The 24,609-nt window shown below is 44.9% G+C and overlaps 3 protein-coding genes across 12 annotated transcripts in view; 1 reads left to right on the forward strand and 2 right to left on the reverse strand.

Annotated features, from left to right (window-relative positions):
- The window catches only part of LOC108032529 (piezo-type mechanosensitive ion channel component), a 28,791-nt gene extending 11,154 nt beyond the window's left edge, over positions 1 to 17,637 (forward strand). For 2 of the 8 annotated variants that reach the window (XM_050885652.1, XM_050885653.1), the window contains exons 2-30: positions 39 to 232; positions 507 to 771; positions 837 to 1,144; positions 1,633 to 1,759; positions 1,837 to 1,956; positions 2,023 to 2,185; positions 2,556 to 2,777; positions 3,598 to 3,654; positions 4,165 to 4,398; positions 4,480 to 4,677; positions 4,736 to 5,295; positions 5,362 to 5,980; positions 6,041 to 6,533; positions 6,593 to 7,394; positions 7,458 to 7,615; positions 9,604 to 9,669; positions 9,921 to 10,066; positions 10,748 to 11,122; positions 11,188 to 11,264; positions 11,688 to 11,942; positions 12,421 to 12,456; positions 13,572 to 13,710; positions 13,769 to 14,130; positions 14,189 to 14,335; positions 14,398 to 14,542; positions 14,607 to 15,540; positions 15,602 to 16,127; positions 16,186 to 16,327; positions 16,392 to 17,637. In XM_050885652.1, coding sequence (XP_050741609.1) covers positions 169 to 232; positions 507 to 771; positions 837 to 1,144; positions 1,633 to 1,759; positions 1,837 to 1,956; positions 2,023 to 2,185; positions 2,556 to 2,777; positions 3,598 to 3,654; positions 4,165 to 4,398; positions 4,480 to 4,677; positions 4,736 to 5,295; positions 5,362 to 5,980; positions 6,041 to 6,533; positions 6,593 to 7,394; positions 7,458 to 7,615; positions 9,604 to 9,669; positions 9,921 to 10,066; positions 10,748 to 11,122; positions 11,188 to 11,264; positions 11,688 to 11,942; positions 12,421 to 12,456; positions 13,572 to 13,710; positions 13,769 to 14,130; positions 14,189 to 14,335; positions 14,398 to 14,542; positions 14,607 to 15,540; positions 15,602 to 16,127; positions 16,186 to 16,327; positions 16,392 to 16,589 — 7,938 coding nt within the window. In that variant the 5' untranslated portion in view covers positions 39 to 168 and the 3' untranslated portion in view covers positions 16,590 to 17,637. Of the gene's footprint in view, positions 1 to 38; positions 233 to 506; positions 772 to 836; positions 1,145 to 1,632; positions 1,760 to 1,836; positions 1,957 to 2,022; positions 2,186 to 2,555; positions 2,778 to 3,597; positions 3,655 to 4,164; positions 4,399 to 4,479; positions 4,678 to 4,735; positions 5,296 to 5,361; positions 5,981 to 6,040; positions 6,534 to 6,592; positions 7,395 to 7,457; positions 7,616 to 7,783; positions 8,467 to 8,642; positions 8,911 to 9,603; positions 9,670 to 9,920; positions 10,067 to 10,220; positions 10,672 to 10,747; positions 11,123 to 11,187; positions 11,265 to 11,687; positions 11,943 to 12,420; positions 12,457 to 12,716; positions 12,870 to 13,571; positions 13,711 to 13,768; positions 14,131 to 14,188; positions 14,336 to 14,397; positions 14,543 to 14,606; positions 15,541 to 15,601; positions 16,128 to 16,185; positions 16,328 to 16,391 lie in introns of those variants that run through there. The other 6 variants (XM_017106388.2, XM_050885655.1, XM_050885654.1 and 3 more) reach the window with 6 other exon arrangements.
- Positions 17,638 to 17,705: 68 nt separating this feature from the next.
- Positions 17,706 to 18,222, reverse strand: LOC108032532 (uncharacterized). Its single transcript, XM_017106393.3, has one exon. It carries the CDS (start codon positions 18,167 to 18,169, stop codon positions 17,801 to 17,803), a length of 369 nt encoding a protein of 122 aa, XP_016961882.1. The 5' UTR covers positions 18,170 to 18,222; the 3' UTR covers positions 17,706 to 17,800.
- Positions 18,223 to 18,367: 145 nt separating this feature from the next.
- On the reverse strand, positions 18,368 to 24,370 carry LOC108032530 (probable phosphorylase b kinase regulatory subunit beta). Of its 3 annotated transcripts, none has more exons than XM_017106391.3 (11): positions 24,249 to 24,370; positions 24,035 to 24,186; positions 23,475 to 23,827; positions 23,064 to 23,411; positions 22,457 to 23,005; positions 21,481 to 21,495; positions 20,552 to 20,656; positions 19,924 to 20,496; positions 19,248 to 19,864; positions 18,916 to 19,188; positions 18,368 to 18,855 (listed from the first exon to the last, which is right to left on the reverse strand). In XM_017106391.3, exons 1-11 carry the CDS (start codon positions 24,266 to 24,268, stop codon positions 18,564 to 18,566), a joined length of 3,297 nt encoding a protein of 1,098 aa, XP_016961880.1. In that variant the 5' UTR covers positions 24,269 to 24,370; the 3' UTR covers positions 18,368 to 18,563. The 3 variants fall into 3 exon arrangements, with proteins under 3 accessions (XP_016961880.1, XP_050741615.1, XP_016961881.1); XM_050885658.1 differs by lacking the exon at positions 21,481 to 21,495 and adding an exon at positions 21,932 to 21,958; XM_017106392.3 differs by lacking the exon at positions 21,481 to 21,495.
- Between the last annotated feature and the right edge of the window lie 239 nt (positions 24,371 to 24,609).

Raw genomic sequence — 24,609 nt, forward strand, 5'->3', positions numbered from 1 at the left:
GAAATTCAATTCTAATTTGTTCCTTTCTCTTCTTACAGCTGCTCTGCGCCGCTTGTGGCAACAAATTGCACTCGAAGCTGAGGCTTTTATGAATGCTACTAAGTCGGAGTCGGAGTCTGAGTCCGGAGACGCATCTGGTGGAGAAAGGAGGCGGGAGCATCCATCAAAATGGTCTTCAGCTATGCGTGCATGGTGCTCCAGCGCATCGTGGTGCCAGCGGTCCTGGTGCTCGGTAAGTAAATTTGGGAATGGATATAAATATGAATTTCTAGACAATAGATTTATATAAAAATGAATTACACAGAATTTTTGTTGCTTAAGTTAGAACTCTAGATAAATAAAAAAAACCAAAGGTTTTAAATATTTATTTATTAACTTTAGTAATTTCCTATGTCCAGGAATAACAATATTTTTAATATAAACACCAAGTGTTAGAGGGTTTTACATAATTGAATAAGTCTTTTATTTAAATTTAACTTTGTATACCAATTTACTTGAATTTTTAGCTGCGCTGATGCGACCGGTGGGCATATCCTTTGTGTACCTGCTGATGTTCTTCATTTCGCCCTTCGTGCCGCTGGCCACGCGTCGCAACTTCAAGGGATCTGTTACCGCCTTTTTCATCATCCTGCTGACGCTGAGCACACTGGTCCTTTTGGGTCACATAACGCTCCAGATTCTGGCGGTCAGCCTCACGCTGCCGATCTACAACTGCTCGTTCAGCGAGCACCTGCTGCGACACATTGGCTTCGTGAGCTTTATTGATCTAAAGTAATTTTTCTTTATCTTATATAAACACTTAGCCATTTATTAATTGTACACTTCTGCTTTTTCAGGCCGTTTGCCATAATTGAATGGCTAGTGCCTGAGGTGCTGGTTTTCGCAACCTCCCTGGGATCGTATCTCACAGTGAAGCGAGTGGCCTCCCAGCCCGTCGGAACCGAGCAATTGGAGAACGGCGAAGTGCCCGATGGCCAGGCGGAAAATGGCCAGTCCTCTCAGCAGACCCCTGCCACAGATGCCAATGGCGGAGATGTGCCACAGCCCACGGCCACCACGCCCCTGCAGCAGCAGCAACAGCAGCTGAGGAAGCGCGTGTCCATGATCAGCCAGCACATCCACTTCGAGGGATTGATCAAAATCTGTGAGTATATGTATTCATAATGTATTCATTGTTGGGTATATGTTATCAGGAAACTTTGTACTGCGGGGAGTTCCAGAAATATCCTCTATTCTAGTTTTAACAGAAAATCTTATTGTCTTAGAGACCTCTTCAATTTTGACTATTTATTGCAAATCCATGTTTTTCTTAATTATGACCAAATTTACTTAGAAACACAGTCGAAACTCACTTAATTCTGTGAGATTTTTGATATTCCGGGAACATTAAAGAATTTATAATAATAAATGTACATAGCCATGTATACGGCCATGTTTAGCCCATTGTTCCTTTAATTAAGATACATAGTTACTACTCTGTTTCCATCTGTTTCTATCTATTACTTTGAAATATTAGTTTCTAAAGCACGATTGCTTATTATATGAGTTTTTGCAGCAACCAAGCCGGAGATTTCCGGAACCCCCTAGCGAGATGTTTTTCAATCAAAATTAATGAATCGCTTCCACCGACAGCTCCTCTGTTCTGCCTGGCCACGCTCTTCTTTGCGGCCGTGCTGCGTCCCTCGGTGCCGGGTGGATTCTACTTTCTCATTTTCCTGCTGGCCGGCACCTACTGGGCAACCTGCCAGACGCTGCAACGGTGCGTGCCCCATCAGCGCCATCGATTCCGGACACAGTTCTGACTTTCCTTTTGTATTCTCGCACCTTTTTCCGCAGGGGCTTCGCCTTGTTGCTGCGCTGCGTGATGGTCGTCCTCGTGCTGCACTCCCTGTCCATTGTGTCCTACCAGACGCCGTGGATGCAGAGCCACCTCAATCATACCACTCTGACAGCCCGGTAAGTGGAGACTGTGGCCCCTTGTGGTGGGAATCATCTGACTTTCGTTCTATCTCTGCCCATCAGCCTGATTGGACTGGAACCGCTCATTGAATCCTACTGCAACCCGGACTTGCGATACGTTCTGTACAACACTACGCTGTCGCTGGACTCGTATCTCAATCCTTTTGCCTTGTTTTTTGCCTACTTCGCCCTGGCCCTGACCACCAAGCATCTCATTAGGCCACGGGTAAGTTTCAATTATGGGGGAGTAGCTCTTAGATACGATGGTTTAGAGGCATAATTAGACAAGACTGAAAGCTAGTAGATATAGTTTTAAAATATCCTAAGCACTGGCTTTCAGTCTTATCAAAAACCAAGCCAATCTGGGGACATAGTTTTATCTGCTCTCAATTTCTGCTCTTCTTCTGCTGCCATTTGCATCCGGATAAACCACTTCAATTTCCAACTGTCTAACATGACAATCCTTGCACGCCTTCAAAAACATATGAAACACTCCTAACACCTAACACAAAACGTCACTAACACACTACACCAAACACCTGAACACCTGAACCCACGAACACCGGAACCCTGGACAATTGGGCCACCGCTCCTAGCTGGAATCCAAGCCCTCCACCGCATTTGGCCAGCAGCTAGATTGCAATAGCAGCATCAACAACACCACCACCGGCAACAAGGTCAACCGCCAGCTATCGCTGCTCACCTCCCAGACATCGCGGGGTCGTCGGGATGGGTCCAATCCTGGCGGAGGTGGAGCCACAATCACCACCACCACAACCACCGCCAGCTCGTCCACAATCCGCAATCAGCGCTTGAGTGTAAGCGAGCGAGTGGATTGGGATTAGGGCTTTATTTCGAACTGGGTTCAGCGTGTGAATGTTGAAAATTTTTTGGCTTTTCGGGCGCACAAAGAAATTGAATGGGTTTATTAGAACTAGGAGAAACGAAATTCCCAATAAGCTGGCTTACGCTTCTGACCGGGAAAAAATGTTATCCATTAGCATAAGCTGATGGAAAACTTATCTTGCCTTCTACATTCTGATTTGCTACCTTCTTTTTTAGCTTTGGATATATACATTGTTCCTTTTTAAGCCTTTTTTATTTCTTTCGAAAAAATAATAGTTTTGAAGAATCTATAAATTTGAAGATATTTTATGAGTAACCAAACTTATTAGTAGCATTTGCTTTATTCTTTTTATGTCCCTGGGTATTGAAATATATATTTTAAAAAATAATAAATATGTAAAAAAAATAGTAAATACATTTGAAAAATAATAGTTTTTAAAAATTTATTAATTATGATTTCGATGTATTATTTTATGAATAAACGATTTGAATTAGCCAGTAAAATAGGGAAAAACAGTAAAGGCATCATAGTTACTTGTAGCGGGTTTAAATATCAGGGTACAATTTATTGCAAACACTATACACAATTAGTGAACTCAACTAAACCCCTACTAAATGTTTGTCTGTGCTTTAACGTTTAACCCGCAAATCTGCCCAAAATTGATCCGACTTTTTTGCGCTTTTTCTGAAATCTGACAACTTATTTTGCGATTTTCCTGCCACTTTTCTTTTAAATTTTAGTTTTTCTTTTGATTTTTGTTTACGCTCTCTCTTTTATTACTTCCGCTTTAGGTTTCTTTGCGCCGTGATCAGCGTGCAACGTTGAATGAACCGACTGAGACGACGCCTGTACGTAAACTAACTCCACTTTGCGCCAATACTGTGTATCCTTCGCCCAGCCTAACCCAAAATCATTAGAATAGCCTATCCAGACTATCTAGCATATCTACCTATCAGTCTTTCTATGTATCATTTGGATTAAGCTTTCCTAACCCTCGCCATTTGTCTCTGTGATACTGTTTTCGTCTAACATCTCTAGCGATCTATAGTACTAATCGTCCTAGCATAATCCCTAAATCATAGAAAATCTTTACAAATAATTATAACCTAACATGATACTAACCGCGTAAGTGTGTCTGTATGTATGTGTTCTGGGCCATAGAGCACCGCTTAAGCGATCCGAAATTGTTTGCATCTATCACCCGGATAGCCGCCTATCGACATCCACACCCGTAGTTGCCCTAGAACTCTAGAACTCTTTGTATGTATATATTTAAATTAGTAAGCTGAACTCTCTCCTCTATGTCTGCGTCGGTGGCTTTAATTCTGAGCTAATTAATATCATAACATTCTATATAGTTGGTGCGCCAAAGCACGCGGAAGTCCCGAACACCTCAACCGCTGGAAGGCGGATCATCGGTGGCGCCCAGTGGCATTCAGCGCGGCAATGATATACAGCTGGATTCCATGGAACAGCGATCGGAGCAGGAGAACACCACCACGTCAATACTGGATCAGATATCTTATGGCTTCGTCAGCGTTGGCGGTTTTATCTATCAGAACAGCTATATATTCACCAATATTCTGATGATGGTAAGTGCATAAGGGCAGTAACAATTTTTTATTTAAGATTATACTAATTATTTCTATTTATTTATAAAATATATATTTTAGGCCTGGTCCATCGTCTACCACAGTTGGCTGACTTTTGTCCTGCTGCTCTGGGCCAACGTGCTATGGATGATTCCAAACCAGCGAAAGGCCATGATGCGATCCAGTCCATTCATTGTCTTATATGCTGAGGCGCTCCTGATTGCCCAGTATATATACGGCATGGATTTGAACAACGATGAACTGCCCACAAGCGTTCCCGTAAGAGATTGTGTCACTAAGTTTACAAATTAAGTTTAATTGACTGAAGTATTTGCAGACGGCGGGCATTAACCTGCAGCAAATCGGCTTCGAGAGACCCATCGAGAACCAGATGCGGCCGTGTGTCCCGCTGATCGTGAAGACGGCCTTCGTGCTGATGTTCTGGGTGACATCTCGGCAGTTCTTCAAGGAGAAGCGCGATCGCCGGAGGGATAGCACACTGGCTGACATCATTGCGCCACTGCAAATCACCGTGGGATCGGCTGGTTCCAGCTACCTCATCAACGATGGCAAGAAGACCTCAAAGTTCCTAAAGAAGGCCGGCGATGTGATCAAGAATCTGCTGGTGCGCCTCTGGATCTGGCTGCTGGTGCTGGTCATCTTCCTGTGCGCGATCACCGGCGAGAACATGACCGTCTTCCGCATCTGCTACATGGCCCTGTTCCTATTCTTCTTGCTGGTCTTTCAATCTTCGTCCAAGGCCTGGGTTAAGATCATGTACGGTTTCTGGCTGTTCCTGATCTTCTACGCCATGACCATACTCATATTGATCTATACATATCAGTTCGATAAGTTCGAAACATACTGGAGAGACTATCTGAATGTGTCCTCTACACTGTAAGTGGATATATTATTAGGATCATCCCAAAATAGGAACTTATAATAAAATTCTTTATTTTTCAGGCAAAAGGACATTGGCCTAAAGCGCTATCAGACCAAGGATCTGTTCCTACACTTAGTCTCGCCCACGATAATTGTGATCCTGACCGTGATCCAAGTGCACTATTTCCATAATCGCTTCATCGCTTCGTTGCAACAGCAGTCGGTGGCTGGTGGCTCGGCACAACAGAAACCCACGGAGACAACTGCCTTGGAGCCGGCGCCATCCAAGCGTCGTGGTAGCGCCGGTTCACTGCGTCGATCCCAGGGACCTTCGGCGGAGGCTGCCCCCGGTGCCACCACCGATTTCGAGACATCTGTGCGGGATTTGGTGCGCATTTCGTTCCGCAAGATCAAGAACAAGTCGGAGTACATATTCAAGAACTTCAAGGACGTCTTCTGGCGCTTCCTGGAACTGCACATCATGAAGGCTGTCTACATCGCAGCCTTCGTGTGCAGCGTCAGCGAAGTCTGCGTCCTGCACATTGTCTTCGTGGGCTTCTGTGTGCTGGGCGCCACCTCCCGCAAGTCCGTCCAGGTGGTCATCAGCCGCCTCATCTCGTTCATTGTCACCATCATAGTGCTGTCCAAGATGATCTATCAGATCGAGTACTTGAATAACTCGCAGCTCACCGTGGTTTGTGTAAGTAATTCTCATATCATTTTGTAGGAATATTACTTAAATCTTGATTAATCTTTTAAGTCCGATAACCGTACCGCCAACAACGTCGAATGGATTGGCCTCACCAAGGCCGACAAGGTAGAGGGCGGTCTGATGAGCCTGCTGCGGACCTACATCATCTACATGGTGATTGTCACCATGCACGCTGTAATCACTCTCCGTCAGCTCCAAATGCGCGTGAAGATCGGCGCTGTAAATGCACCGCCCACCAAGCTGCTGTTCCCCAATATAATTCGGGCCGATGCTGAGAAGGATCTGGTGGGGTTGGTCAAGTATCTGCTCAACTTTGGCTTCTACAAGTTCGGCATTGAGATATCGCTGATCGCCCTGGTCTCCACCATCACATATCGCCAGGATATTGTGGCCGTCGCCTATGCCCTTTGGCTGGTTGTGCTCCTCCTTTTAAGGAGATCGCAATGCGCCAAAATCTGGGGTGTGTTCCAGGCCTTCTTTGCCATTTCCATATTGACGCAGTACATCGTGCTGGTCGGACTGCCGCCGAGCTCTTGTCTGGGTAAGATTTGAATACCAACGAGTTGGTTCACATATATAACCTTGTTATGTGTCTTGCAGTTTATCCCTGGGAGGGACCGTTTGGCGAGGGAATTCAACGCTGGACAATGCTGCCGGGATCCCTGCATTTTAACCACGTGCCTAAGCTGATCTTCGACTTCATCGTTCTGGTCATTCTGAACCGCCAGAAGAGCATCTTCTGCATCGAACAGCGTTATGCGAGTAACGACGACTATCCAGGTGGCAGCAACCGCAGTGTGATCGCGGATATTGCCCAGCTGGGTCGCGTTCCCTTCGACAATCCCACCCACGACTTTTGCTCATATATACGCAACTACTCGGACATTTTAAAGAACGGAGTGCTATGCGGTTTCTATTGGTTCACTCTGGCGGTGGTTTTCCTGGCCGGCACCAATATTGCTGATCTTCTGGCTCTGGGCTATCTAATCGGAGCGTTCATCTTCCTGTGGCAGGGATCTGACTTCTATCTCCGCCCCATACACACCATCATCGTGCGCTGGAAGTGGCTGCTGGCCTTCAATGTGTCCAATATACTCATCAAGACCACCTTCCAGATGGCTGGTTGTCTGTACATGAAGCAACTGACCAGCGGATGCTGTTGGCTGGTGCACATGCTGGGCATCACGTGCACAAGTAGTGTGCCCAAGGAGCAAATAATGCTGCCCGAGGATACAGTTACGGTGCTGGAGCCTGGTGAATGTCCTAAGATCACCCACCAGGTGGTCCTGCTGTGGGACACTATCTGCTTCGCCTTCATCATCTTCCAGCTGCGCATCTTCAAGTCACACTACTTCTGTCACATAATCACGGATACCAAGGCCAATAATATCCTGGCCTCCAGGTGGGCTTACTAAATAGATATGTCAGATCAATTTTCAAACTAATTACATTCTTTGGGCCACAGAGGAGCCGACATCATTGAAAGCCTGCGGCATAAGCAGATTGCCCATCGTCATGACCATGAGAAGCAGGTGCTGCACAAGATCAAGCGCAAGATGGAACGCATCCGAGCCACACAGCAGAAGATGCTCCGGCCCCTGGACAAACAGACCCACTTCGATGGTAAGTTACTGAGGGATAACATTAAGGAGCCTTTTTTGCTCCGCTGTTTGCAATTTTTTTCTTGGTGTTCGTTCTCCTCGTCGCGTATTTTGCAATTTCCTCTTTTTGAATTTTGACCGTTGGAAATTGTCGCGTGTGTGTCATACATTAATCCTTGGATTCCTGAAGGGCGACGCACGCCCACGGAGCAGGCCATGTCCGAGGTAGCGCCTTTGGCGCACAACAGCAGCTTCACCTCTTGCCAGGGATCTGGTTATCTGACCCCCGATGAGCACAGCTCCGCCAGCTCAGCAACTTCTTCGCCAGCAAGGGCTTCGATCCTCTCTAGCAGTAGCAGTGGCAGCAGTGTGGGAAGCGTGGACAGTGCCGATGCCGCCGTTATAATCGAGCCGGAGATCAATGTGATGCCTTGTGAGGAGATGACGGACTATGTGGATGTCCAGTCGGTCAGCGAGGAGGAGACAACGGTGGCACTGAACCGAAATCTCTTGGAACACTCTAAGGCCTCTCAAGCTAAGGAAAGTAACTTAAAAAGTCTGGAGTCCTTGAAGCCAACGACTCCAAGTACGGATGCCTTGTCCACCCTGCTCACCGAGGGATTTTTGGAACCAAAGAGGATATCTCTAGGACTGGCTCCCTCGGAGTTCAGTGCACCAGTGGGCATGCAATCCCTGGCTCCGCCCTTGGCTGCCTATGCCTCAGCCATGGCCTCCAGTGGCGCCAGTTCCGTGCCGTCATCCAATCTGACTCCGAATCTCCGGCGGCAGCATCGCCGCCAGTCGTCAACCAATGCCGCAGTTTCTTGGAACGAGACCGTCTCCATTAAACGATCCCCCATGAAGAAGCAAATGGTAAAGTGGGGAATTTCAGGGATGCAAGCCGGTTTTTAATTTGTATATATCTTATATGTTTCAATATTTTATTTAAATAATTTATCAAGAGGTAAATTTAAAAAGAAAAGTTTGGCTTGCATCCCTGAGAAATACCTTCCTGCCGCTATCATTCATTTTTCCCACAACCCAAACAGTCCGCGGATAAGGAGGAGGTGGTGACTATGCGCCACAAGTTACTGCATCGCCGTCACCAAAGCATGGGAAATGCCAGCTACTCATTGGACGAGGCCTCACAGTCCCAATCACAGCGCAAGCGCCTATCCAGCAATTTATCCGGTGCCCGGGACGAGACCGCTCTGCGATCCGCCCAAAGACCGCATAGCTGGGGACCCGTGGGTACGGCTTCCTATATGGAGTCGCTGATGTGCGCCTTCTACGAGCCCGCACTGCTGCATGGACCATGTATTGGATGAATCTTTTCTCTCAAATGATAATAATAATATTAGTTTTTTCTAATTTTTAACGAAACTCTGTACAAAAAATACCTTTAATGTGCGTGCTCTACAAGCTAATAAAACCGATTGGGGTCGTGTGTGGCAGACCCCAAGCAACTGCCTCTATGAGTCTGACCTGTAAATATCACTAATCTAGTTTTACTTTGCTCCCAACTACTTCTGTGATGGTGAAGAAAGGCGTATTCAGAGATCCTGAGCGCTTCTACAAGTGTATTATAAATCTTTTTATCGATCTACATGTGATTTCTAGAATCGATTTCTGAAAGCTTCAGGGGTTTTGCTTATGTTGTAAATCAAGATCTTTGATCTGCATGAGGAACATATTAAACTTTTCTAAATTTTCTCTAAACTTTTCTATAATACTTTTCAAAAATATCTCTTTTATTTGTTAAAAATGATATGGAATCTAATTTTACAATATTTAATTTGATGTTACCAACTCTTAATAGATCCTTTTTTATATAAGCATATTGAATGCCTTGGGATCGGTTCGGATATACAATTTACAACATTTTAAACTTCGGCGAGCCGTTGCTAGAGTAATTTCTATATTTATTTCTTTTGAAGGCAAACTTCTAAATTCTCTTTATTTTTGAAATTTTATTTTTTAATTTTTATTTACATTTTGATTATTTTTTAGAACATGGTTATCCACTTCCTGCACCAACAGTACGCAGAAGGAAGGAAATTAAATTACATCCACATGGTAAAGTTTTTGTTTGTTGTGCCTTATTTGTTTGATATGAACTCCTGCTATAAGCTGCCCCATATACCGTGTATATAAAATATTCCCGATTAAGTGCATGAAATTCTGTGTGCTGCTCTGTAAATTGAATGCCAAAAGAAAAGCCTTAACCTAGCAACTACTTATTAATATCCATCTTAATGTTGTTAAACACTATAAGTGATATATTGTCGAGAGCTATATCTAATGATCTTGCCTTTGATGTTCTATAGCTACACGTGCTGGCGATTACTACATGTTCGAGGAGATGGACGATAAGTTTGAACTCGACCTGATACACGACGAGATTGATTTCCTGGAGGAGGAGAACATCACCGAGAGCGAGATGAAGATGCAGCGCCGCAAGACCCTCTACGATGTGAGTTTCCAGATACTTTCGATAGGGTTTTCAGTGAGATTAGAGCATTCTGCATGCCATCCTCTGCCCGCATGAACCGTTTTGAACCGTATTTAAATTTTTGTAAATTCTCCAAAAACCAAAAATCTAAAATTGCCCCGACTTGTGATCGAAGGTGTGGAAGGATCTCAATGATGCCGAGTACCGTCGCCACTTCTATATGCGTGAGCGATCCTATGCCTCAGAGCCGGGTTCTCGCATAGCCCTGAAGTTGGACGACGAGAAGGAGAAGGTTGGCCACGATCTGGGCCTAACCACCGACGACGATGAGGACGACGATACCATCGAGTGCGATCTGGGCATGCGCACCTCGACGCTGTCCGAACCGCTCGATTTCGGTCGTCGCAGCCAGACGCTGCTCGAGGTTGTGAGTCTGAAGAGCAGAGTTACCTACCTATATCTTGTCTTTAATTGGCGCACCTCCCGTTGATTTCACTTATTTTGCTCACGAGCTCAAGTTTTTCGAACTGCGCCCGCAATATCAACCTGCCGACCAGCAGTTGGGCGCACTCACCTCAAACTACTGTACAGAAATATACATATTGAATAAGCTTCGTTTTTCGTTAAATCGTGTAAATGTTTTTTGGTCAGCCCTAACCATTCAGAAACAATCTAACTCTTTGTATTTATGTGCACCCACAGAAGTCGAAGGATGCGCCCACTGGGGACTTCCCCTCCACCAGCAAGGGCATCTCCAAGGAACGCGATGCGGCCACGGCCTCCAGTGCGGCTAGTCCAGCGCCCACCAGGGATGTGGGTGATCTGCCGGTGATACCACCACCTTCTACTGGCCCGGCTCGTGAGGCCACCTCCAAGGAGACCTCCGACAGCAAGTCCAAGATGGAAGTGGACAGCGGCGAGGTGACGGCCAAGGATTCGGATGAGGACTTTGATACCAACCCCATTATCAGACTGCTCGAGGGCTTCTTGGTCACGCTGACCATAAGACTGAACCGCTTCTCGCGCAACTATCGCTTTGTGAATCGCATCCTGGCCGGCGAGAAGAAGACCCTCAAGGTGGGTTGGCGAATCTCTCCTGTAGTACATGGCTTAAGTTCTAATTTTGGATATTTTCTTCACAGGAATCCAGCTCGCTGAACCGCCTGGGGCTGTCGAGTGCCGCTGCCATGTTCCACTTCCTCAAGTCCAATCTCGAGAGGTATTTAGAAAGCGATTCTGGAACCCAGGTCCAGTGTGCGCCGCTTGCGTTAAATTTAAATTAAGTTTTGAACTTTGATTTTTGGAAACTGGAAGCCCCCGAGCGTCCCTAGAGTAGCGTGTTCTGGTCGCGTTACGAAACCTTGATATTTTATTTGTACTTTACGTTCGTTAAGAGTTGTGTTCGATTTTGATTCATTATTTATTTGATGTTTTTTTCTTCTTTTTATTTGCATATCCGTTTTACTTTTGTGTTCCGTGTGTTTGAAACTCTGTACCTGCTTCCACAACATACTATTACTCTTGAAACCAACAACACACACCTGCAACAATGTCTCACCACCTCACCTCCATCATTTGTGCCACCATGTTGTTGTTGTTGTTGAACCCAACCCGATCGATGTTGCTGTTGATGCTGTTGAAGCGAGGAAAGCGACCCGCCCGCCTCCTCATCCACCCCGCGGCGGGTGGTGATCTCGCCACCGAACGCCACCGAGCACTCAGACCCCACCAGCACCACACCACTGAACACGAACACGACAACCACACCGCTATCACCACCCGAACCACTGCAACCACCAACTACAACCAGTACACCACAGCAACAGCATCAGCATACTCGCGTTGCCGACGAAATCATCGAACTGCCTGTAGATACCGTTGATGGAGTCAGCCATAGGTAACCCAAAACACCCGAAATTATAAGTTCTTATGTCTGGGGATTTCGAAGAAACTTAAGATCATACTTCCTTTCGTCAGCACACATGCACAAAACAAGTTTTCTACGTAAATTAAAATTTTATTTCAAACTACAAACTTAGGGAAACTAAGTTCTTAAGTTTATGTACGTGGGGATACTTTATACAATTCATTATTAGAATATTTTAAAATGCACCATTGTAAAATCTTTAAAATCAACCCCACTTTCAATTATCTGCTCCGCTCAATTTTTTTTTCATTTTCATTATATTCTAAATATTTGAAAATTACCCACATTCCATTTGACTAGAGCTAAATTAATGCCATTTGTCTATATGTATGTCAAAAAACGAACAATCCAGAACGAAACAAAACAGATCCTTACTAATTTCTTTTTCTTACATTTTACATTCTTCTGCGCGCATTTCGATCATCCGAATAAATTTTTGTTTTGTTAGAAAACAATCAATCAATTCATCGCCGCCAGCCAAGGGGTAAGTAGATCGAACCGTACTACCAATCTAAGACTAAACGAGATCAGTAAAAATCCACTAACACGAGACATGTATCTATGTGTCTGCTCTCTAAGACTCTCTACCAAGATCTCCTAATACTTGAGCAGTTTTCTCTATCTATATATATAAATGTGAACCTCATCTAAACTGCATTGTGACACCAATTTTCCATTTCACTCCATTCCATTCCTATCGACACCCCATCCATGCGCTGTGGCCTATATAAATCGTATATATAGCACGATGCTCAGTCGAAAGTCGGACTGTGGCCTGCCTGAGATCCGCATTAAAGCGCCCTCGGTGGAGCGCGGTGCACATTATTACCATAATCACCACAGCGGCGGTGGCTCAGGATCCTTGAGCAAGCACTGGTCCTACGAACAGGTGGACAGGTACTGGTCCCGCCCACTAACTATGCGTATAGCCCACTATCCCCTAGCCTATTGATGTGCCTATTAATGTGTTGGTGTCTTTCGGTTTGTGTTCGTAACGCTCTATAACTCTCTATAAGAAGGTGGGTCGATTTAATGGAAACAGATCCTTGGGGAACTAAACCAGGGACAAACATAACATAATGATTATCAAGAAAAACTTAACTCATATTGTAGTTCCCAGGAATTCTTGATTTCTATCCTTAAATCGACCCTCCCAACTCTATCTATCTATGTATCTTTCAAGCTCATGCCCATCCCCATGATCATGATCACATGGCCCAGGCCCATGACTCTACTTTAACATCTATCACGACTCTCTGTCTCCCCCCTCTGTATCCTTTGGTAACTGTAACTGCATCTATTTCTGTATTTGTATCCGTATCTCTGTCTCTCCACTAAGTTGTATTCGCTGCTATGATTTAAACCTATCTCTATGCGTTCTTTGCTAGTATGTACCGTTGTCTGGCTTCGATTAACCGTAGTTTAAACCTAGTTTTGTGTTCCACCCGATCTCCACACGATGCACTCGCATGTAGACTGTGGAGCATGCAGCGCACACATTCCTAAAAAGAACAGCACCCGGCATGTCAAGTTGATAGATTCCACGCATCTGTGTGTTGAGATGTTATATGATCTAATAATGTTTTGGCGATTTTACAGCGCGGGTGAATTCAACCTGGAGGAGGAGAACTTTGCCCAGCGAGATCACCATATCATTGTGGAGGTGCTGATCTCCTCGTGGTACGCTCTCTTGGCCAATACGGATCTCATTTGCTACATTGTGGTGTTCGTCAATCAGGTATGTGGCTGGCTTTATAGTCTCTAAGGAGTGATACTTATTTTCTTACTTTTCTTAGGTGGTCAATGCCAGTGTCATCTCGCTGCCCCTGCCCATCATGGTCTTTTTGTGGGGCACCCTGTCTCTGCCACGTCCCACGAAAACCTTCTGGGTCACCCTAATAGCCTACACCCAGGCCATTGTGCTGATCAAGTGCATCTTCCAGTTCAAACTGATCTGGTCTAACTACCACCAACTGCCCAACCAACCACTGGCACCTGCCAAGATCTTTGGCGTGGAGAACAAGGCCCACTATGCGATATATGACTTGATACTACTGTTGGTCCTGTTCCTGCATCGCTATCTGCTGAAATCGCAGGGTTTGTGGAAATCAGGCTACAAGGATACGGATAACCAGTTCGCCAAACCCACCGCTAGCATGTAGGTTGCACAAATTCTTAAAAATAATTTGTATAACTCATATATATTGTTAATCCAGTGATGATCGCGATGATAGCGACAATCTTTCACAACCCGACTCCCGCCAGCTGAACGATGATGCTGCCCAGAAGCTGAGTCTGCAAGTGAGCCAGGCTTCTTTGCCAGGATCGCCAGAGTTCAGCAAGACTGGCATCAATCAGTTAGAGTAAGTCTAAAAAAAAACTAAACTAAAACAAATTGTTTATAGAAATAATATTTCCTTCTTAGACGCACCAAGTACACCTCTTCGCTGTACAAGTTCTTCTTTAGTCTGGTCCACAAATCCCGCCTAGCCACAGATGTTTATGCCCTGATGTTCCTCTGCGACTTTGTGAACTTCTTTGTGCTGCTCTTCGGTTTCACTGCATTTGGAGTGAGTATATTTAAAATTATAAAAACTCTTAAACGTTTCTAAATGCCAAATAATCTATTTGCAGACCCAACAAACGGAAAGCGATGAGGGCGTCCAGACTTATCTGGCGGAGAACAAGGTGCCCATACCATTCCTGATCATGTTGCTGGTTCAGTTCCTGCTCATCGTCATAGATCGAGCTCTGTACCTGCGCAAGGCCCTGGTGAACAAGATCATCTTCCACTTCTTCTCGGTGATTGGAATTCACATCTGGATGTTCTTCGTGGTGCCGGCTGTTACGGAGCGAACTTTTAATTCCCTGGCCCCACCCATTATATTCTACGTGATCAAGTGCTTCTACATGCTGCTAAGCTCTTATCAAATCAAATCGGGCTACCCCAAGCGCATTCTGGGCAACTTCTTCACCAAGGGCTTCTCGATGGTCAATATGATTGCCTTCAAGGTGTACATGCAGATTCCATTCCTGTACGAGTTGCGTACCATTTTGGATTGGGTGTGCATCGACAGCACTATGACCATATTCGACTGGCTGAAGATGGAAGACATCTTCTCGAATATCTATCTGATCCGGTGTACCAGGCAGTCGGAGACGGACTTTCCGGCCATGAGAGCCCAGAAGAAGGCGTCACTTTCCAAGCTGATCATGGGTGGCACCGTTGTCCTGCTGATTGTGATCTGCATCTGGGGACCTCTGTGCCTGTTTGCCCTGGGCAATGCGGTGGGCACCTCAAATGTGCCCTACCAGGTGTCCCTGTCGATACGAATCGGACCGTATGACCCCATCTATACAACGAATAACTATGATAGTATCTTCAATATCGATGCCGAAATGTACTCTCAAATGACCAACGCATATTTGAAAGAGAAACAGGCTATAACCTTTATTGCTGGCTATGATGCAACGGATGTAGCGGCAGTTAAACTGGCTGGGAACTCCCCCTCCCTTTGGAATATAGCTCCGCCGGATAGGCAGCGGATGCTCAATGATTTGAGAAACAGTAAGACCTTTACATACTCTTTGATTTCGTAATTGAAATACATATATTTTTACTACTTTAGATCACACACTGAAGGCCCGCTTCTCCTATTCCCTCACCCGAAAAGCCCCCGCCAAGGGATTAAAGGAAAATGTGGGTGATGAGCATGCCATTTCCCTGGACGAGTCGTTCGAGGGACGGGCAGCACTCATACGGATGCTTAGCGAAACTCATGAGGCGGAGCCAATTCACAGCAATACTACAACCAATGGAACTATTCCCAGCCCCACTCCCACTCCCGAAGTGGAGGAAGTGGTCGTGATACCAGGTATGATACCCAAGTTCATCAAGGTTCTCAACTCTGGCGACGCGGCTGTGGTTAGTGTGCTGAGCGAAAAACATCACGAGTACCGACCGTTGGTCATCAAAATGCATCGGGACAACGAGACCAACGGATTGTGGTGGGAGATACGGGACTTCTGCGACGATTCCTTCTACAATGAAACGCTGTCCAAGTTTGCCTACACCAACTGCACTTCGGGTATAGTGATGTATACCTTCAACGACAAGAAGTTCCCAACGACTTTCAGTTTCCTCACAGCGGGAGGGTGAGTGTGCCGAAGATTACCCACGAATACAAAATAATAATAATACTCCCCCTTGCAGCATCATTGGTTTGTACACCACCTTTGTGTTATTGGCCTCGCGCTTTATGAAGTCCTTCATTGGTGGTCAGAACCGGAAGATTATGTTCGAGGACCTGCCTTATGTGGACAGAGTGCTGCAACTTTGTCTGGATATTTATTTGGTAAATGAATGAGCCTCGGCTTTAATGGAGTAGGATCTTACTGATACCTCTATGATGCTCCTAGGTACGGGAGGCTTTGGAATTCGCTCTGGAAGAAGACCTGTTTGCCAAATTGCTCTTCCTATACCGATCGCCGGAGACGCTGATCAAGTGGACCCGTCCCAAGGAGGAGTATGTGGACGATGACGGGGACACCGACTCGATCCCCAGCCGGATGAGTGTGCGCCGGCCCGAGCAGCTGCAGCCGCAGCAACCACAATAACATAGGCCTAACCCAAACGCTTAAGTAATCTAGAGTTTGTTTACGTATTTAGTACGTATTGCGTTATCGTAGGTTTCATAGTCTTTTTTAAACATTTTTTATATGAAGGAAGAACACACAAATCGAAACACAAAAGTACACATCACTCATTTATACAGTCGTTCGATTTTTTGTCAAAAGTACTGCCCGTGTGTGAAACTGTGTATTTAGTTTTAATCAAGCAAAAAGTGTTGATGTTTGTTAGTTTTAGCAAATGAAAATACTAGTGAATTGCCTAAACCTGCAAATGATTTATTTAAGTTACTTCTAAATAAATGTAAAAATGGAAGATTAAGAGCGGAAGAATAATAATTATAATACTAATGATGAAAACTCATATTCAGGGAATTTAGCATTTTACAGAAACCGTAATATAAAACTAAATTGTAGCATCCGAGTTATTAAGTAACAATAAATATAGCGCTTAGATAATTAATGTTTTATATTTATACGAAACAAAAATATCACGTAATATTAACCATATTGCTTCGAATCGCGTACATTTCTAAGCTATTTGCCTGTGTGTGCCCTTTACAAAACTGATTAAAAATATTAGGGATATGTTATACTGTTTGTTATAAAACTAAATCGAAATATGTTGCTTATATAGAGCGTTGACTTTAGTTATAGGCATATCACGTGACATATTTTTGTATCGAATGCAATATATCATTTGCTTAAGCAACTGTTTTTAAGCCGAATTCATATCAAAATTAAAACCTATAATGCTGTACCGCGTTTGCTTTGATGGAAATTGATCAACCACACAAATATCTCCCATTTGCAATCTCTTAAAATTAGTAAACGCCAACTAAATCTGTACGTTCTATTTTACATATAAATATCGAAACGAATACAGAAAATCTAGAATCGAATGAAGATTTGTACCGAAAAACGAAAAACCTTAAACGTAAATATAATATGTACCTATTTTTTATAGTTTAATTTCCAATATAAGCTTAATACCTATGTGGAATACTTACAAACTAAAATAAAGAATAGTAATTTATTGGTTGTCTTCTACTTGCCTTATATTAACTCCGACAGAAAAAGATCCATGAATAGAAAATAAGAAAATTCGGTTTTTAGAGAGCATTTATTATTTAATTTTTAACTTAACACAGATACAAATTTACAAATATTGCAAAATGGACTGAAGTTACTATCCCCAATTAGGGAATTCGTGTGGCACAATTTCTATAATGGTTAAAGCGCAGCTCACTGTCCTCACTCGCGGCACTCTCGCTGCTCTCCTGCCGACTGATCTTGACTGCAGGATACACCTCCTCCCACTCCGATTCGCTGCGACTGAGGACACCACGTCGTCGCGGTGTCGTAAAGGAGCTTTCCTGCTGCGTTCTGGCGGTGGCAGCGGCTGCGGGCGGAGGCATCGGATTGTTCAGCATTTGCATAACACTCTTGGACAGGCGAATTGACTGGATGCGGTTGTAGCCACTGCCCGAGGGCTTGTAGCGCTCAAGCCTTGATGTGAGGCGCGCCATCTCAGTGCTCATCCACTCAGGAGCGCGCATGATGTTCATGTACAACGACTGCTGGTCAAGTAAACCGAGTGGGGAATCGGTCAAGAGCTTTTATAGCCAAGTGGGACTGACATAAGTCGGGGCGCAAATCAATACGGCTTGCATTAGGCGAGGTTAAGACCTCAGTTGCGTGGGTTTCCACCCCCAGTGCTATTGACCTATTAACTAATCAAACACTAGGCCATGCAACACCTTCGATTATTGCAACAAAATATACATAACATTTAATTAAGAACTAGGCGAACGGCGAGGGACACAGAGAGAGACAAGTTAAATAAGTGTAACAGAATAAAATAGCCACAAAATTCGAGCTAGAGGTGGTGGGTCAGTGCAACGAAGATATGCCAAACTGTGCGATATATATGTACATAATCTGGTCTCGAGGTCTCTGTGATTAAGACACCTTGCAGTTGTCGTCGTGCAAGCGATCGCCATCGAGCTGGACATCCTCCTCGTTGGTGGAGAAAATGCCGCCCTGCAAGACCTTGTTGACGGCGGCACGGGCCAAGTAGCCAGTGGTCTCCGAATATGGCAGCGAGTAGAACGCCTTGAGATCCTCGTTTTTGGTCTGCTGAGGTTGCGGCTGCGGTGGGTGCTGTATGTTGTTGTCCTTGCAGTACATCGCAAACGCCTCCGCCAAGATGCCGTCCAAGTCTAGGGCTTGCTTGAAGTGCAGCTCAGGGTTGCTGAAAGTAATATCAGTGCTCAGAATACAACATTAAATTTTAGAAATTGTAGTCAATTACCGATTGAGAATGGTGGCCACTATGCAGAGAAGCTCCACGGTTATCTGACGCCTCTCCGGACGGTCAATGCAAATCAGGGTCTCCTCGACCAGCAGGTTAAAGGTCAACTCGCCGCGACTCATGTTGGTGAGTGTGGGTGTGGCGGGCAGATGATGACCCTGGGTCAAGATGCCCTGAGGTGTTCGCTGTAGAATCTCCCAGATCTTGTTGTAGAAGTGTTTTGGCACGCGGCACAGACAGCCCTCAAGCTGACGTCGTTGCAGGGTGGTAAGCCTATTCAAAAAATATTTAGTTTTAGTCTTAATAATCTGTCTTCCGAACCATTCACTTACTTTTCCTCCACAGCCCACTCGCTGACGGTAAGAACTTTCTGAAGAAGTATGCGCACTTGGAAGGGCGAGAGATTGTCCACATCGATGCTCTGTTGACCTGAGATTTGCAGATATATGCGCATGGCCTCCAGTACCCAACCAATGCGAATCTTCAGTATGCCACGGAACATAGATGGATTGGTGGCTATCAAACGACCGCAATACAAAACCACTTCCTGCTGCAGCACCGCCTGGATGACGTCGTACGGCTGAACACTAGTGTACATGACATTTTGGATTTCCGCCGGGGTCATGGGCTTGTCAAACACCGTCTCCTTCTGGCCAATGATACCGACTGTAAGCTCCTTGCCATTCACCAGCACAGTGGTGATAAACGGACTGATGGAGTCCACAATGTGGTGGAGCAGAGAGGAGCAGTATCGCACGGCCCGCCAGTAGCGAAGTGAACCGGCACGGTGGTAGAGCTGGGTCAAGGCCGTGTTTACATTCAAGCCATTGACCTCAAAGTGCGGCCCCTCGCGGTTGAGAATAATACCCCACAATTGGCACAGACAGTAAATGGAATCCGTGTTTCGCAGAGCATTGATGATGTCCGGCGTGGGTTTAGTATCGAAGTGCTGGAACACAGATTAGGGAATAGAATCCTAATTGTTTAGTACGTTTATAAATTACTAACCGCAACGGAAATCTTCTCCTCCACATAGGTCAGAGCTTTGGGAACATCTGTCAGCGATTGGTAGCCAATGTACTCATGGTTTATCTGCGAGAATGCATTCTCGTTGTCGGTGAGGTCGCTCTGGTTCATGAAATCCAGATGCTCAATGCACGAACTGCTGATCAGATTCTGCAGACGACCGATGCGAACTTTCATGCCATCGCAGTAGCCTTTCTTGAGCATGGCCAGCAGATCAAGCATCTCTTTGAACTGCGGATCCCGCATGTGCTCCTCCCGGATGAGGAGGCAAACCGTGGGCCGTCCTGACAAGCGCCAGTACTTGCCCACAAACTGTAGCTCCGTCTTGATGTCGTCGATTAACAGAGCCATGTCCCGGTAGAGATAGAAGTCAGAGACCTCGAAAATCAGTGGGTAGCAAAGAACGGTCATGCCGCAGATTCGGTACACTTTGCTGGTGCCCAAGGAACCCACGGGTCGAGATGGACGACCGGATAAGCCAACCTTGTTGTTGACTCCGAGATGCTGATAGACTTTGATGAGCTCTGTGGAGCTCCAGATTTGTACAGGTTCCACCTGGTGAAATGCAAGATTTAATCTTTGAGAACATGAGAACGGTTTAGGGACTCACCTCGTGTGGCGTCTGTGTTTGAATTCCATAGGTGGCCATCATGGCCTGCAGTCGCATGGACTCGGCAATCAGGACAATCTGCACCACAAGATCAGTGGCAGTGCCCTGTAAGGATTACCCAAATATCATTAAAAAATGTTCAAAACTGTTAGACTATAGATTAAAAATGTTAGGATGCATGAGGCCAATTCAAGATTCTTGGATTTTAATCACATTACAAGAAAATTTAGACTAGCCGAATGCCAAAATGCAAAAACACACAAAGGGGAACATAAGGTGGAAAAAGGATCTTGGGAATACTAGCAGAAGGGAAGTTGGAGAATATAAGTACACAAGTTTAGGGATCTTTACATGCCAAACAAATATTAGATTTCTTAATTTTGAAATAACTTGCAAAATAATTTAGAAAATATTTATACCCTTTCTTAAAAAGATATTTCGTGATTAAGTGCAATTTTTAGGTGGTTATTATGGCTTTTTTAAGGGAATTTTTAATTTATAACATCTCTGCCAATTTGTGTTCCTAACCAAATTAAAAGACCCAGCCCAGGCCCAAAATTTAAACCACAAATTACCTTCTTGTCATCCAATATTATAGGAATGCGTGGTTTCTTTATGCACGGTGTGGAATTTTTAGTAGAGGAACATATGGATATTTAGCAATGGCGTAAATTAGTATTAAAACATTTTCTAAGGGCTCAAGCAAAGCTGCTGTCTTTTGGCATTTTATGTTCAAACGCTGCCCGGAAAAAACATTTGTAATTAAATAATTGGCGTGATCATTGTTTTGAAATATTTTAAAGCCAATTCCCGGTGTTAACATTAAGCCAAGTCAAGCTTGATTCTTCTACGGCCTTTTGGTTAATTACATAAATTAGGAACTGCAAACTACGTAAATAAACCCAAATGTCTGGTGACAAATTACTTACAGTGCCCGGTTTAGCCTACAGAGCGTGTGTTTATGTTGATTTTTAAACAAAATATGCAGTTTATTGATAGGTATATAGAGAGAGGGGAAAACCGAAAAGAGTAAAGAGAAAACTTTTGATTTAGATACCGAAAAGAACTTGTTTCACAGTGTACAAATAAAACGGGGATACAGAAATCATAATTCATACTGAAAATAAGCAAATAATCATTTCTATAGTGTAGGTGTGTGTTTGTGTTTTTCGATCGTCAAGAGTGTCATAGTTATATCTTTTCGATCAGTGTGTCTTGCCGAACATGAAAAAGCCACAATAGTAAGTTAACTAGGTGATCATTGGTGCGAATGTGTCTGTGGTCTACAAAGCATAATTTAGTTTGTACACATACGTATCTATGTAATTTTGAATTTGGATATCAATAATACTTTCTTGGTATAGCAGGACATCTACTTACTTTGTGTTTTTCGTCAATAGCTTTGCCCTGTTATTACGAAACCAATTATTATACAGTTTGGGTTTTAATGGACGGTTTTGGTTTGATTTTGTTCATTTTGGATATATAGATGTGTGGTAGCAGTAGTATATGTGGTAGTGGTTGGTAGTAGAGAATGAACAGAATGTAGATAGAATTAAATATCAAGAGCCAATTATTCACTTAACCCATACAAAGTACTTAGGCAACAGAACTGAACTTATGTGTAAAAGGTACCAATTTGGGAGCGAACGCAGACACACACGGCAGACACACAAAACTCATCAGCGGCAGCGGCGGCAGAAGCGGAAACTCCCAGATAACCAAGTCGAAAGCCCTTTAAAACCCGACGCTATGAAATGTCTTGGTTACAAACAGTTTTTGAAAGTTTTCTTGGTTTAGGTAATGACTGTAAACCCGAGTTAAACAGAGTACTTTTAAAAGAAAAGCTTGAATTTCTCACTTCATAGCGTTTTACACCCCACATATGTCCCTATTCCAACTCACCTGGAAGGCCGAATACCGACCCGCCCTTCTGGGGCGATTGTAGCTTGGCAAGTAGCGGCGAATCGGATCCAACTCGTTGATGTGCAGTAGTCCAGCGGTCAGCAGCTGGGCAATAATGAAGAAGGACTGTCCCCAGAGGAACAGCGATTGCGATGGAGCACGCATGTAGGAGCCATCTCCATCCGGGGCATAGTACATGGTAACCACAGGATCACCATTTACATCAGTGCGCAAACAGCGTCGCAAGTCGTTCTGGAACTCTTCAATCTGTTCGTTGTTATTCTTGAACACGCCATCGATGATCATGGCTATGAAAAAGAGTGGCCATTCGCATTCGAGGCCTTCGAATTCCTTGAGCTCCCCAGAATGATAGTATCGGCGCGACTTGTCCTCGTTTTTGCTGAGGAAACCGTCGCGGGTGAAACGCTTGAAGCCCATTTTGCAGCGCAAGCGATTTACGACATTCTGTTTGGTCTGCTCCACCAGGCGGTCCTCATGCGAGGCAAAGGCTGGGAAGGACAGTGTGAGAAGCAGGGATGCATCCACTCCCTGAAAAGGTCGATTATTTAATAAATTTCTGATACTGGGATTACAGAATATATACGACCTTTGAACTGGATTCCCTGGGCAGCATGGTTTCGAAAATACTGCGATTGCGGTTGTGGGCATCAATGTCCACGTAGACAACGCTCCACGAAGCGCCCTTCTCGCCGAACAGGTTGCAACCGTTGATAGCCTCCAGGGCGGACTTGGCCATGCCAATAGAGGAGGCATGGATCTCCGGGGTGCCATTGTTGTACTTGGAGCCCCGCTCCCACATGCCAAAGTCGGGCGTACGATATGCGCGCTCTACGTAGTACACCAGATTCTGAACAAAGGCCACCTCGTCGTGGGTGTAGATGATCTGCAGGCCGGAGGTTATCATCTGGACGAGGAACAGCAGATACAGGGATACCTGGGGGAGGGAAAACATTGCGATTAAAGTGGAGTGTTTGATAAGAAAACCTCCTGCACTCACGCAATCGATCTGCAAATGGTTGTAGAACTCATCTGGGTAGATCTTCTCGCCGGTGTGCAGCTGGAACTTGCTGTGGAGAGCATGCTGGTTGGACTGGCGTTGCTTGAAGAGCTCCACCCGCGATGCCTGCTTGACCCAGCACTCCAGGATGCCTCGCATGCACTTCACGGTGCTCTGCCCCAGCTCGTACGACTTGCCGCGGTCATCGTCGATCCGCCTGTATGCCTGGTACAAACTCCAAACGGCGGAGGCACAGTAGACACTGTCTCGCACGGATCCCACCACCTGGTCGGTGCTCATCACGGGAAACAGGCCGGTGATGGGGCTCTGGTAGCGCAGCAGCTGACGCTTGACTGCGGGAGGAGAAAGTGTTAGAATCTCCAGGTTATCTCTACTTGATTGGCAGTGCAAATAAACAAACGAGACGCTGTTTACAATCAAGCTTGGGGCGTCGACATTTAGCGATGTGCGATGCTTATAAATAGATGCCTTCAATTGGTGCTCAATTGGCCGTCAGCCCTACAGAAGGAGCTCCAAGGTTATATAAATCAAGTCCTCACCGATGCCATAGTAGATGTCCAGCTGCTTCACCGTGTCCTCGTAGTTGGACGTCTTCAGAAACTGGTCCAGGTTTATGTCCTCCAAGCTGTTGTGGCGTCCGCTGTCCGGAGCCCCCGAACTGCCGCCTGGAGTTGTGACCGAGAGACCGAGTCTTGGGGTTGGCCATTAGTTTATTATTTTATTGTGCGACAATTTTAACAACAAAATACTTACGATTTCGGCACATTACGCATTATTTCTTCGCCAATTGAATCCTCCAATAAGAAAATGTATCAAAGTCAAAAAAAAGTCAAATGCTTCTAACAGCTGAGCAGCTTTTCGCTGTGATCTGGCAACGCCGTTTGCTAGAATCGGGGATGGAAAGCTTGGCGATAAATCCTAGGCGGGAAATTCAAATGGAAAGCTACAACTTTAAGAAATTACTTGATATAGACAACTTTTTACAGCCATTTCCCATTAATTTGTAAAATAAAGCATCTGAAGAATATCAAAATTAAAATAAACTTAATTCCTGTTAGTTGAAATTGTATTTTCAAACAGTTTGATAACCGATTTGGAGTGACCATTTTGACCG

This window comes from Drosophila biarmipes, chromosome 2L (genome assembly GCF_025231255.1).
Source record: "Drosophila biarmipes strain raj3 chromosome 2L, RU_DBia_V1.1, whole genome shotgun sequence".
Taxonomy (NCBI): Eukaryota; Metazoa; Arthropoda; class Insecta; order Diptera; family Drosophilidae; genus Drosophila; species Drosophila biarmipes.

Bases quoted from the DNA above. Each gene is read 5' to 3' on its own strand.
- LOC108032532 (XM_017106393.3), bottom strand. From the start codon at position 18,169: ATGAACATCATGCGCGCTCCTGAGTGGATGAGCACTGAGATGGCGCGC.
- LOC108032530 (XM_050885658.1), bottom strand. From the start codon at position 24,268: ATGCGTAATGTGCCGAAATC. The intron at 21,959-22,456 runs GTGAGTTGGAAT...TCGTAATAACAG, and splicing joins GTCGGTATTCGGCCTTCCAG to GGCAAAGCTATTGACGAAAA. The intron at 20,657-21,931 runs GTAAGTAGATGT...TAATCCTTACAG, and splicing joins CTATTGACGAAAAACACAAA to GGCACTGCCACTGATCTTGT.